Source organism: Octopus bimaculoides, chromosome 2, assembly GCF_001194135.2.
Source record: "Octopus bimaculoides isolate UCB-OBI-ISO-001 chromosome 2, ASM119413v2, whole genome shotgun sequence".
Lineage (NCBI taxonomy): Eukaryota > Metazoa > Mollusca > Cephalopoda > Octopoda > Octopodidae > Octopus > Octopus bimaculoides.
The window spans coordinates 64002585-64018056 of NC_068982.1; the positions used below are offsets into that span (position 1 = coordinate 64002585).

The 15472-nt window shown below is 35.2% G+C and overlaps 1 protein-coding gene across 1 annotated transcript in view; it reads right to left on the reverse strand.

The window, feature by feature from the left end:
- The window catches only part of LOC106877000 (uncharacterized), a 29267-nt gene that overhangs the window by 7679 nt on the left and 6116 nt on the right, over positions 1-15472 (reverse strand). Inside the window, exons 2-3 of the mRNA XM_014925780.2 lie at positions 5434-5609; positions 3330-3437 (exon numbers count right to left, since the gene is read on the reverse strand). Of these exons, the coding sequence (XP_014781266.1) occupies positions 3330-3437; positions 5434-5609 (284 nt within the window). The remainder of the gene's footprint in view (positions 1-3329; positions 3438-5433; positions 5610-15472) is intronic.

Below are 15472 nucleotides of genomic sequence, written 5' to 3' on the forward strand. Positions count from 1 at the left end.
CATAGGCGGATATTTTTAGTATGAAGTGGTAAAGAGTGTGATGTGCTGAAAAAAGAGAGAACAGTACTTGAAGTGTAGTTTCATTCCAGTGGTAAATATCCGTGTAGAAATCCGTGCAAAGTAATCCTTGTGTGGATAATCCGGAAATTTATGTTGGAGCGAAAGTTGATATAGCATCCTCCTCAACCTTATATATATATATATATCATCATCATCATCATTGTTTAACGTCCGCTTTCCATGCCAGCATGGGTTGGATGATTTGACTGAGGACTGGCAAACCAGATGGCTGCACCAGGCTCCAATCTGATCTGGCAGAGTTTCTACAGCTGGATGCCCTTCCTAACGCCAACCACTCCGAGAGTGTAGTGGGTGCTTTTACGTGCCACTGGCACGAGGGCCAGTCAGGCGGTACTGGCAATGGCCATGCTCAAAATGGTGTTTTTTACGTACCACCTGCACAGTAGCCAATCCATCAGTACTGGCAACGACCTCACTTGAATGTTTTTTCACGTGCCACCAGCACAAGTGCCAGTAAAGTGAAGCTGGTAACGATCACACTCAAATGGTGCTATTGACGTGCCACTGGCACGGAAGCCAGGCAGCTGCTCTGGCAATGATCACGCTCAGACAGTGTTGTTAGCACTCCACTGGTACAGGTGCCTGTCATCGAATTTGGTTCAATTACGATTTCGACTTCACTTGCTTCAACAAATCTTCGCAAGCAGAGTTTAGTGTGCAATGAAAGAAAGGTATGCATAAGTGGGCTGGCTACACCCCTGGCATACGTATATATATATATATATATATATATATATATACACATACATATTTACAGAACGAGAACAGGGCTTTATTTTACTGGAAAGTAATACATTTATATTGCAATATTTTTTTCATTGAAAACTTTTTCACTGTTCTCGTTCTGATAATGGCTAAGCATTTAGGCAAGTGTACTGGTATTGATGTGGCAACATTTGAAATATTGTCTAGGTAAATGCAGCTGATGAAGACTGATCAAATTTACGTTGACAAATGTATTTGAAGAGTCAGAAACTGGTCCTGCATTATCTGATTCGCGGTTGTCCATTTCTCGAATGTTCTTCCTAGAGGTAAGACGAATTTTTCATGTTTGTTGCACTCACACATCTTTGCCAGTATATATGCAGTGAAGCTTTACAATAGCGTTGTATTTGTATCGACTGCTATTTCCAGTAAATATTGGTGCCTTCTTGTACCACTCCTCTGTATTTATATTTATATATTTGTATACATATGTTTGTATGTATGTATCACACAAAATTCGTATGAATATATTTGCGTGAATATGTCTAAAAGTGTCTGTGGATGTATATTTATAGATACATGGTGCAATGGGTAAATTGCTGCCATTTTATGTTTTTAATTTCATGCATACCCATTGTTTTTGATTTTGTCATCTACACAGTATAGTAGGATCAGTTGGGCTCCGTCATAGAGAAAAACAGTACCATGACACAATTCACTCTGCCAGAAATTTGGAAACAACACGAACTGCATGGCATTCGCACCGGAAGCGCCAATACGAACATTTCAGAGTGTTTGGGTGTCAAGCTGAGGACAGTGCAGAGGATTCAGAAAGACTTGGATGAGTCTAATGGTGATTACGAAGCTACAACAGTTTGGAAAACTCTCTCTGATCGTTCTGATAAGAAAAGAATTCCTGAATTTGTTGGTGAGATCCAGGCCCTGATTGACAACGATCCCTCCAAGTCAATCAGGTCCATCACCAGGGACATGGGAATGTCTGAGTTTCTTATCAGGCAGGTAATGTATGAAAACATTCAGTATTCCTCATACAAAGGTAAAATTACTACCTGCTTTTATAGCAAATTCATACAAGTAGTTTATCCTGTCCCCTCCGACTTTTAGTTCATGCAATTGAAAAAACTGCATTATTTATGGGATGACTCAATATATATATATATTATTGTATCTGGAGAGAATCATTCTGTTTTAATGCCTTATCAATTAACACACTCACCAGTTCGATTTCCATTCATTTACTTATTTATTTTGTCTAAAATTTCCGTTGCTTCTTGCAACCTCTTCAATAGTCATTGACTCTGTCTGTTATCGGAACTGCTTTCATTCTGTTTTTTTGTGTGCATGTGTATGCGTCAGTATATATGTACGTATGTATGTATGTATGTATGTATGTATGTATGTATGTATGTATGTATGTATGTTGTAAACTACGTTTATACTGTACACTACATTTCTAGTTCTACAGTTAATGCCAGGGTTAATCTTACATACTATGCAGTTCTCATTGGCGCATGTGATATTCTCAAAGGGGTATGTCCTGCATAATTGTGATCTGATGGAGCTTCCTGGCTTTTCAACGATCTTAATGTTGAGTTTGACCTCCTTCAGAGCTTTCCTAAATCTTCGGGCTAGTTCAGCATGGGCTGTGGCCTCCTCTACAAACATCACTCCTTGATTTTTGTCAGCCTTGTACCATGTGTTCACCCTGTTTGTTTTGTCACAAACTCTCTATATCCGATTCCAGTTTTTAATTCTGTATCTAGGGTAGGTACCACTAGTTTCATTACATATAATGCTAACTTCTTCCTAGCTCCTGTTTATACCCGAACCCTATCTTTCTGGCCATATTCAGAGAATTGCATGCGGTGCATGAAGTGCTATACATGTTTCTTTGTTTCATAAGGTTCGCATAGTGGGGACATGTTGTTCATTATCCTAAGTCTGCTATCAGTATGTTGATTTTCATGTCATGTGACAAAGCTGAGTTCTTATGAACAACATATTTAGAAGTTATAGGTTTCATGTAATAGGAGTGGAGGAGCTGCATATTATTGTTCACAGTGTCAAGGACAGGGAGTCTATTGTTAGGATGCCTAGAGGGATAATCTATAGTTAGGATGCCTAGAGGGATAATCTATAGTTAGGATGCCTAGAGGGATAATCTATAGTTACTTTGATACTTTGGTGGATGGAGTCAGCTATGTCCTGGATGCTCCTCTCAGTTTCTACACTACAGTTACTAGAGTTTGTCTTAACTAGATCATTAATGCCATCTACATAGCTACATAAGGCATTAAAACAGAATGACTCTCCCCAGACACAATAGAATATGCTTCAACATATGAATTCACATAAAGAATCTCGCAAACCAAACACATATATACATATGAATGAGAAGAAATAAAAAGACTGAAACAAATAAGAGGAAGTTAAAAAAAAAAGCAGAAAATATCAACCAACAAAGAAAATGTAAATGGTTATATATCATGTTGAAATGTACTTTTTTGATGTGATGTACTTACAATATGCATAACGTTTCCTGAAATTTCCCTGACAACATTCACATCGAAATCACACCATTCTGTATAAACCTCTTTCATTTTGTTTCTATCTTCTATATTTGTAACAACCTGTGTTAATAAAAATAAACAAAATAATATAACAAATATCATAATTATATGACATGTCCTGCATAACTGTGATCTGATGAAGCTTCCGGGCTTTTCAACGATCTTAATGTTGAGTTTGGCCTCCTTCAGAGCTTTCCTAAATCTTCAGGCTAGTTTGGTATGGGCTGTGGCCTCCTCTACAAACATCACTCCTTGATATTTGTCGACCTTGTATCATGTGTTCACCCTGTTACACGTATATATATTTACGTATATTTATGCGTGTGTGTGTGTATTTCTATGTGTGTATGAATGTGTGCGAGTATATGTATGTGTATGCAATTACAAACATAAAATTACTCAGATAAAGCTTTTGATAACAGTATATTTAAAATGAAATATTCTGATATGTATTCTGTCTATACAGTGAACAGAGTAGCCATATATTCAAAATTAACATTCAAGAAGAGGAAGAAGAAAGGAAAAAGTCAGAATGATGATAATAATGTTACAATACTGTAAAACAAATAAAAGTATGGAATACAAGTAAATAAAAGTATGTAAAGTATCAATCTTCAGGATTTTGTAATTGAAGGGAAGATACATCTGGATTATTTCACTTCGTATTCATGGGAACAATATATTTAGGCTCGGCATTTAAAGTTAAATAAGAGAAGTTAATGTTATGATAGACTCTAAAATTATTATTAAAAGAACATTTACGGTTTAATAAAATTCAACAGTTTATGAAGATGAAAGATGTACTTTTCCCCATGAATAGTACGTCAGTCTTTCATAGGTAAATATTTTCGGACTTCCAATAATTTTGTCAGTGGAAGTATACAAGACTGAATACGGAACTTAAATACACAGCAAAACAACATTTACAGTGAATTTAATTCCAAAATCTATGTGTTGAAACACTAATGGATCTTTTTTAAAACGGGGGCCACATTTTTCATTAACGAAACACTTTGAAACTTGGAACACTGGTAGAATGTGTCATATAAAACATTTTTTTCTCTTAGTCTTCTTTAAAAAAAAAGAAATCCCTAAGTTATTCCATGTTAAAGTTGTCGTATTTCTGTAATTTCAACCAATCACTGACGTCCATTCAGCCGATATACATTAAGTGCCGACTACATAAACAAACGATTCTGAAACAATTCTATCGGTGATAGGGTTAGGGTTAGGGTTAGGGTTAGGGTAAAACAGCAAATTTAAAAAGAAAAAAGCAAATAAAACGAAGAAAAAAAAAGAAAATGAAAAAAGCAAATAAAACGAAGCTATGGCTTAATCAGCCAAAGGAGTAAATATAAACAACTGAATACTTGTCAGTGATTGGTTGAAATTATCGAAATAAGACAATTTTTTACATGAAATAAATTCGAATACAAAAATATTTTTCTGTTCTATAACACAAAATAGATAAGTATACGAAGTTTGAAAGTCTTTCGGTACCAAAAACACTACGTAAAACATTAATGAAAAATGTGGCCCCCGTTTTAAAAAAGATCCACACTAATAACTATTTACTCAGCCATATCGTATTTTAGTGAGTGTTGTAAGCTGATCTACTAGCAATAGCTTCCAAATCACTTTCAAACAGCATCATTATCAAGGAACATGGGCCAATGAAAGAACCTCTGTATGATCTCTCAATCTGAGCGCAATAGCAGCCCACCCTCTTCCTGGTAAAATTCGTAATTGAAAAGATAAATTAAGAGAAAAGTGAAGATAAATCTATGTCCAAAAAATAAAAGGTTGGCTAACCAACGCTAAACTGTCAGTTGATTGATAGAAAATTTAAATGCCAATCCCACAAATAAATGTACCAGACATTAATAAGACAATCGTTAATAAGATAATCATCAATAAGACAAAAGTATAAAAAATATTACTGTATTGAATGTGTAAGTTGCATCCTTGTGTTCGACTGGATATTAACATGTCATAGTCTACTTGCTCAAAAGCTGACCAAGTTAATACAACATCATCATGAATAGAACAATACTACCTTGAATTTATGTCCATACAAGTCCTCTGCAACCGCTGGGACACCAAGTTCAAACAAATAACTTTGCGACGCTTTTGACTTCTTGTCAGTAGCTACATGTTTCCACTGTGAACCAGAAGGCTGGTATTCTATAACTGATTTTGTTTTCATTTTCTTTTTTCGATCTTCACTGATTCCTATAAAGAAAAACAACCAAGTTTACAAATTGATTTATTACATGATCATATACTTTGCTAATCCAAACCATCCTTCATTCATAAACTATAGCTTCAATATGATAAACTGGAACCTAAGTAGAAAAACCAGAAAACTATAACAGCATAGCAAAGCCACCATCCCAAATCAGAAACAAACAAAATATACTAACTTTGCACATAAGGATAGAATAGCCTGACACAAAATGGCAGTTGGACTGGACAAATACTTAGAAATAAAGAATGGAAAACTCATAACTGTAATAAAGGAACATGAAAAAACTCTTCTCTTTACGCAAAATAGTTATAAAATACAAAGCAAAACAAGCTGCTACACTGGTACACTGGTACAATGATTTTAGATAAAAACACAACAGAAATGGTAAAATATACAAAAATAACATGCAAATAAAATTACAAAGCATACTTAGGAAGGCATCGGGAGAAAAACCACTCCATGGTTAATAACCTGCAAGATTTGATAGAGAACAAGTGAGCCAACGTGAAGGTCAACAATGGCTCAAAAGTCTAAAAACAGAAACAGAGGGACTGATTCTTTCTGCACAAGAACAATGTCTGGCCACAAACAACTACAAAAATAAAATCATTGAAATGGATCCTAACACCAAATGTAGAATGTGCCACTAGCACAATGAGACAGTTGATATCATCTCTGTTTGCCTAGTCCTCGCCAAATTTGAATGTATACACAAGCATGATCGAGCTGGCAGCTACATTCACTGCCACCATTTCAATGTCAAAACAATTAAGAAATGTTACAAACATGTACTGAATGCAGTACATGACAATGACCTAGCCACAGTAATCTGGGATCATATACCTATCCAAACTGACTAAGTGATCAAAGTGAACTGTCCAAACATAATAAGAGACTGGTAAACAAACATGCACACTGATAGACATTGCAATCTCTTCTGATGAAAATATGGTGCGAAAAGAAAAGGAAAAACTATCAAAATACAGTGGGATATGGAATTGAAATATTCGAGGTGTAGGGCATGAGGGTGAAAACAATACTACTAGTAACTGGAGCATTAGGTATGATTACAAGATTGAGACCAAATAAAATAACACAGCTCACATTACACAGGTCACACACAACAGAACACACACTAATGTAGCAAAAAAACAAACTGGTGCTGTACAGCAACATAAGGAGTCTACACTCTTTCAATTCCCACAAAAATAAGAACACAATGCTGCACATACCTCAGGAACATAGAGGTGTATCAGGTAGTGCAGGAGAAACTTGCATGAACCTACCAATGAAAAACTTTGCATAATAATGATAATCCTTTTTATTAAAGGCACTAGGCCTGAAGTTTGAGAGGAGGGGACTAGTCAATTACATCGACCCATGTTTCACTGGTACTTAATTCATCAACCCCAGAAAGATGAAAGGCAAAATCAAACTCGGCAGAATTTGAACTTAGAACATAGCAATGGGTGGAATACCACCAAGCAGTTTGTCTAGTGTGCTAATGATTCTACCAGTTCACTGCCTTGATAATAATAAAAATAATACAATATGCATAACAGCAGGTTGTGTCATATAGTTTTACCCAAAGCTATATCAACAAAAGTTTCTTCTATATACTTTGATCTATTTGTTTTTCTATAAGCTGGTCAACAAGAAAGAAACTGTGTATCATCCCTACAAAAAAAAAAACAGGTTAAAAAATACAGAACTAGGAGCAATGTTTTCATTGACCATTTAGAAAACTGCAAGAACTGGCATGAACTTAAATTGCATTTATCTAAAGGAAAAATATGTCATTAATCAGCAAAAAGTTTGGCTAAAAGAACAATATTTTGTTCTTTGAGCCAAATATTTTTTTAGACAACGAATTCTGTAATGCTTGATTCTTTGGCTTATGGCATGTAAAACTTGTCAGTCCATGATACAAATAAAAAATTGTACACTACTAATAATGGAAAAATTTTATAGACTGCAAAATACATAGTCCTTTTTTTATCCTTTCATGAATGCAGATTTATACAAGGTTAAAGTTCAAGACAAAGTGATTCACAGCATAGGAAAGAATATCTGAAATAAGTCAAATATTATTCAATTATTCTACACTTTACACCTAATTAAGCAAATGATGATAATTTTGCAGGATTTTTATGTAATAAAACATGTGATTAAGATTATCTGAAGTTTTTAATACACAGTCTTGGGAATCTATGTTTAGAAAAATCTATTTTCAAGATTGATGATGTGATACTAGATATGTGTGTCAATAATTGCAAGTATTAATAGCCTGGCTTTAGAATTCCATTGATCAAGTAAAGAATTTATATATTTTTCATTAACTGTCAACAAGCATTTCTTTTAAATATACATGCTAATATATGCATTGCCAAACAAATAATAGGACAGTCTCTGTTTCAGATGCTGAGTTTACTCTGTTTACAATTGCCAATGCTAAATTGTGCCATTATTTCTTAGTTGTATGTCTATTTTTTTTTTAATAAATTAGTCAAGAAAGAATGACAATGACATTTGCAGGACAAAACAGACTGGTGTGGTCAATACCCCGCCTAAACATTAGAGGTAAAATTTATGCATGCAATAAAAGAAAAGAAAAGGTGAGCTAAGAGTTGGGATCTTGCCTGAATGTTAGTTATATTGGTTTCAAATGTTGCCACAAGGCCAGCAATTCGGGGGTGGATAAGTCAATTACATTGACCCCAGTGCTCAATTAATATTTATTCTATCGACCCCAAAAGAACGAAAAGCAAAGCCAACTTCGCCAGAGTTTGAACTCAGAACTTTAAGACAGATGAAATGCTACTAAGCATTTTGCTTGGTGTGCTAACAATTCTACCAGCTCGTCACCTTTGTTTGTTATATTAAATACTGTTTTTATTAAATTGAGAGGAATGTCACTGAGGTTTCTTGCTCATGGATTGTTTAAAGTTGTTTCCATCAATGAGAAATAATGTAGTTGCTTGGCCAGGCTACACTGTTCAAATGCTGTTGTTGTTTTAACCAAGATCAGCCATGATTGTACATTCCAGCCGAGACTACTCTGTCTTCTTTTAAGACTGTAAGGTTTTATTGTCAAATCTATGGTCGTGCTTTCCTTACTGTTGATAACTGAAAATTTTTCTTGCAAAATTTCATGGCAGTAAAGTTGTCCAGCTACTGATAATCATCTGGGGCAAATTATTGACATTGAAATTCATTCTGACCCTGATGATGATATTCTTCTCACATGTGCAGACTTTCTTCATGAGTTAACTATGATGGTTAGTGGTTAATAAATGAAATCATTATTTTCTTGTCTCCATTTGCAGTTAAGATTGTTAGTTGAGAGTATCTGATGACAGCTAGTAGTTTCCTGAGTTTTCATATAGACACCTTTCATCCAATAAACTTACACAATCTCTAGTACCTCGAAGGACAATTGATTTCTTGAAAATTCGACTGCTAGTATCCCACCCCTTTTGTTTAAAATACAATCATATGTCAAATACTTGTATTTATTATCAGACATTAGAGATATAGACGATTAGTAAACAAGTTATCAAAGTGATTTAATACTTCACTCCATTTCAAAATCATGTAAGTACACTTATCTTGAACAAAGTCCCTACTTTTGTTCCAAGAAACTATGGTAACCAGGTCAACATGTCTCCTCATGCAGTTTATGTTCATAGCACTCATGGTGGTTTCTGATTGGTGTTTGTTATTTCACCAGTCACAACCTTCACCTTCACATCTTCAACATAAATTATATAAATTGATAATTCTTTTATTTAATTCATAAGATTTACAAAATTACTGCTTCCTTGAAATAAACCTTGCAAACAACCTAGGAAAAATTTCATGCAACTAATTCCTAACTTAATGAAGCTTCAATCAAACAAATCTTTTTGCGATTCAATTTGCTCGAGGAATTTGGTTAGGATATTGATGAAGTATTTTCATGAGCAGGAAGCAGAATCTAATACATTTTAAAGATTCACTAGACTGTAACCATTGTCTTTGCTTACCTTTTTGAGCTCCATCAGACTGCAAACATGGCCTTAGTTTTATGTTGTACTTCCGACAGCACAGTTTTATTGGTCAATACAACTCCTGCATCTTTCCCGTATTATCTGTAATTTTGGGTACAGATATAAATTTATAATTTTTATAAATAATCAAAGTAGTTGACCACAAACTTGAATGAAATTTTTTTTACTGTCTCTTCAGCAGCCTTTTCTCTGTACTGTCTTCTATTGAGTGGAGGCGTAATGTCCCAGTGGTTAAGGCAGCGGACTCGCGGCCATAGGATTACGGTTTCGATTCCCAGACCGGGCGTTGTGAGTGTTTATTGAGCGAAAACACCTAAAGCTCCCCGAGGCTCCGGCAGGGGATGGTGGCAAACCCTGCTGTACTCTTTCACCACAACTTTCTCTCACTCTTACTTCCTGTTTCTGTTGTGCCTGTAATTCAAAGGGCCAGCCTTGTCACACTGTGTCACGCTGAATATCCCCGAGAACTACGTTAAGGGTACACGTGTCTGTGGAGTGCTCAGCCACTTGCATGTTAATTTCACGAGCAGGCTGTTCCGTTGATTGGATCGACTGGAACCCTCGACATCGTAAGCAATGGTGTGCCAACAACAACTATTGAAATATCATATTCAGAATGGTTCCGCAACATGTAGATTTTTATTTTTATTTATCATTCATTGTATCTGTATTTCTAATATCATCATCATCATCATCATTCATGAATGAATGAATGCATGCATGCACTCACACACACATACACACATATATATATATCCTTTACATTCGTTTATGGGAAACATTTTTGAATATGCATATAAAAACCCTTATTGCATTATGCCGGCCACAGCCTAATGAGACTAACTGGCAATAGCAGTTTAATGGGCTTGTACCGAGCTGTCCCCATATAATGTAGAATGAATATAGTAATAATAATCCTTTCTACTATAGGCACAAGGCCTGAAATTTCAGTAGAGGGGACTAGTCGATTACACTGACCCCAGTTCTCGACTGGTATCATTTTATCAGTCCCAAAAGGATGAAAGGCAAAGTCGACCTCAGTGGAATTTGAACTCAGAAGGTAAAGACAGACACATTGCTGCTAAGCATTTTACCTGGTATGCTAATGATTCTGCCAGCTCACCACCCTAAATGTAGTAGTAATAATAATAATAATAATAATAATAATAATAATAATAATAATAATAATAAAGGGTCACAGAAAACGAGAAAGCAACCATACTCTGGGATATGCCAATACACACAGATAGAGAAATTAAGGCAAATAGACCAGATATAGTTGTCAAAGATCATGAAGAAAAAAAATGCTTTCCAATTGATGTATCAATACCAGCAGATGACAACGTTTCCCTAAAAGAAATGGAAAAACTTTCAAAATACAAAGACCTGGAAATAGAGGTAACTCGAATGTGGAATCTAAAAACAGAAACAATTCCTATCATAGTAGGTGCCTTAGGTATAATAAAAAAATATTCAGACAAATACATAACAAAAACACCAGGACTTACAAATATATATAACATACAGAAAATTGCACTACTGGGCACTGCACACATCCTACGCAAAACACTTTCAATACAGTAACCATAAGAGCATCACAGCAAACCACAGCACATACCCAAGGCACACAGAGCTGCGCTCGGTAGTGAAGTGAAAGCACGTTATAAAAATAATAGTACTGAACAATAATAATAATAATCCACGGATGGAATTTACAAATATTTTGATATATTACTATGCGTGTTTCCATAAATCACATGTTTCTTACAATCATAGTCCTTATTCCTGGGATGATTATAGTACAGTCAGAAGTATCCATTAACATTGAGTGGATCATATTCATGTGTTCATTTCCTCAGGTGATATGGCATTAATATTGGAAGCAGCGAATGTATAACTGAAGGTTGTTTATCAACTTTGACCAATGAAAAAAAGGTTAATTGGACAGTTCTGTATGTATTTGGTGAGGAGGAGTAGAAGGTGATGGAAAGAGAGAAAGGAATGGTAATTATGAAAGAGGGGGAGGTATGCATTGATACTAGACTTCTTTTGATATTTGAGTATACAGATGTGGGGATGCATTGCATAGGTCATTGGTTTGAACTGTGACTACAGCAGGTGACCCCTAAATGAATTCAGATGTAGTAGGGTCAACAAGTATAGCTCTTTTGCTGTTGGAGTTCATTATCTGAGTTGACAAATGATATTCTCTTAAAATGTCCTTTTAATTACTTTTGGTCGTAGAATGGTATAGCATATAGCACATGAAAATAATGGTTATTTTGTTTAGTAAGAAAATATTCAGCTCAGTCGCATTCATCATGATCCAGATCACATTTCCAGTATGCCTAAAGCTACAAAGTTTTCCAAAATTGAGCAAGAAAAGATTCTTGCTCTGAAAGCAAAAGGAATGAGTAACTGGAAGATTGCTGAGAAGATTCGGTGAAGCAGAACAAAAGTGGAGAATTTTCTGAAAGACACTGATAAGCTACAACAGGGTTCATGCTGGTGGAAGTACTAAGGCTACATCAGAGGGATGAAAGGGCCATTGTCAGAGCTGTGAAGAAGTTACACTGCTCTTCTGTTTTCAAAATAAAGGCATCAGTAGGAGTAGGAGCCTCACCATTCACTGTGTAATTTTGAACTATGGTTTCCACTTGAAGAAGCGGCTGGGACATCCGTTATTCTCCCTTTTCCACAAAGCAGTTAGATTCAAATGTTTTTAGTAGCATCAGACGTGGGATGGTAAATAGAACAGGGTTCTATTCTCCGATGAGAAAAAATGGAATTTGGATGGCCCTGATGGTTATAAGTATTACTGGGCAGATAAATGTATACAAAATTTTACTTATTTCAAGCGGCAGAATAGTAGAGGAGGTTTGTCATGCGGGGAGCAATATTTGCCGTTGGGGAGCTGCCACTTGTCATCATGGATGGCCATTTCAATGCTGCATGTTACATCAATATGTTGGATGAGGCTCACATTGATAAAAAAAGGAAGAAGGTTCTGTGGCAAGAATTTTATATTTCAACAGGACAGTGCTTCTATTCCTAAAGCAAAGGCAACTTTGGATTTCTACCAAGCAATCAAGGTTCAAGTCATGCCATGGCCAGCAAGAATTCCCAATCTTAATCTCATATAGAATGCTCATGAACATTATGTATACTGAAGGCCAGCAGTATTCATCTGTTGATGAACTCAAAACAGCAATAAAGAAGGCCTGGGAAGAGCTTCCACTTGATCTGTTGCAGAAGTTGATTGATTGCATGAAATCATGTGTTTTTGAAGTAATTCAGAAAGGTGGTGGTCAAACACACTATTGTTGATGTATTGCATGAGAATATCATTGAAATATATCATTTTTGCAGCATTATTCAACATAGTGTTATGGTTTTGAACAGGGGGTTTCTGGCTCTGTATGTTTTTTTTTTAATTATTATCTAATTTATTTTGAGATTTCAGTAAATTTGAATGTTGCAATGCTTTCTATTTTATATCCTATAAAGAGGCAAGTTTCATGAATTTGGGTAGTATATTTCGCCAGAAAAACAGACAGAGCTCTGGCTTTATAAATTGGTTTTACAAACAGTTTAATAGTCAATTGCCCAACAATATTCTCAAGTTAAATTTTTTGATCAAATGAATAAATTTATTGATTTCAGGGCTGAGTTTCTCCACATGTCTGAGAACATCCCACAAAAATGAGACAACAATTATCAAGTATTCAGAACGCTCTGTTCTATCTATTTGAAACTAAATACATTGCTTCATTGGGATTTAAATATTTTGGCAACAGATAAAAGAGAGAAAATAACCTTAAGCAGAAGTGAGCATATTTGAAATATTTCTCTCTTTCTTTCTCTTTCTCTCTCTCTCTCTCTCTCTCTCTCCATTTCCCTCTCGCTCTCTCTCTTTCTTTCCTTCTTTTCCCTTTCTCTCTAAATAACGATGCACCTCATGTATTATTTGGTTTCTTTCCAATATTTAAAAAATATTCTGATGCTTTCCCCTATGGAAAACATCTTGCCATTTTTTTTTATTTTTGTCAATAAAAATGATTACACCATTTCTCACAAATCAAGATCAAAATAGAAATATTTATATAATGTCTGTAGATATTGATGGGATTAAAGCCATGTGTTTGGTTTAAGATAGAGTTGGAACAAATCCAGAAATTGTCCAAGCAATACATTACTAGAGATTTGCACAAAGCATATGGCCCATTCTAAATTTGTTCTTAATACAACTATACAGATTTACTTAAGAGTCAAAATAAAATAGAAACATGCCAAGCTTTCTTAATAGAAGTAATGTTATTAAGAAATAAGAGTCGCAGTTGGTTAAGTGTCAAGTAGTTTAGCTGCTTGTCTGCATTGCTCAGTTCAACTAAAATCATAAAGATGCCAAGAATAGTAACTGATCGCTAAAATAGAAAACAAGACAAGGATAAAATCTTTCATGGCTGAATAAGAGAAGGCCAGTACTCATAATAGATTTCAGGGCCTCTGAGACTGCTGGGTGGAATCAAGGAAACTATTCTCATACCTTGAATTATTGCTATAAAGCAGTCTCCACTAGAGGCACCGAAGAGCCAGCTGGTACTGTTCAATTGGGCAACAAAATAGGTCTTGCACGAAAGAACAGGAATGGTTTCCATCAGAAACCTTCATCCACCAAGTTTCACCTCCAAGGCTTTGGTTGACTAGAAGCTATGGTTAAAAAAACACATATCTAAGGTGCCGTGCAGCGGAATTCAACAATACGAAGCTATTAATACTTCCTTAACTACAAAGTTATATCTGCACTTGAAATATGAATATAGAAATAAATCATCTAAATGGTCAAATAATGTGATAGTAGAAAGTTGCCATTGCTTTTTATTGATCTTGATTATGAAAGACGAAGTTGACTGCAGTGAGATCTGAACTCAAGACAAAAGATGTATTGAATACGTGGTCAGCTACATTCTTGTATCTTTCATCGAAATTTGAAGTAAGAAGCAAGAGAGGCAAACTTAAAACTTTAGAAAAAGCAGATATATTAGAGTGTTACCCAAATGCTTGTGGCAATTATTCAACCTCTTTGCATTGTGAATTCAAATCTCACTAAGGTCCACTTTACCTTTCATCCTTTCCAAGATTTATGAACAAAATTCCAGTCAAGTATTAGGGACATTTTTTTCGTCGATCTTTCTCTTAGAGAATAACTTGATGTTTCTTTCTTTCGAAAAATTATATACTTTCCTTAAAGAAATATCCACACTAGGGCATTAGAATAGTGTTATAATATAGCAAACAGTCTCCATACAGTACGCTTGGATGGAAGGATTGGCTGAGTATAGGTGTAATATGTTTGCTGTGAAAAAAAGGTTTTCACAATTCCATGTCCCACTAAAAAAAAAGAAGGGGAATCCCACGCCCCACTACAATTTTAGTGTGTCCCATGTTGGGAATCATTGCTTTATACTTTTGAGTACACATTTCTTATTTTTCAAAAAGAATATTATTGACAATGACTTTGAAGTTTTGGCCAACTAAGCCATCATCGGACTATGCATTGATGGCTTAGCTGACTGAAACTTTGATGTCACTGTCAACAATATTCTTGTTTAAGAATTATATATAATTTGGTGTATCTGGGGAAAGTCATTCTATTTTAATGCCTTATTAATTAACACACTCACCGGTTCGATTTCCACTCATTTACATTTTTTCTTCTAAAATTTTCATTGCTTCTTGCAACCTCTTCAATAGTTGTTGATTCTTGAAGAGGTTGCAAGAAGCAATGAAAATTTTAG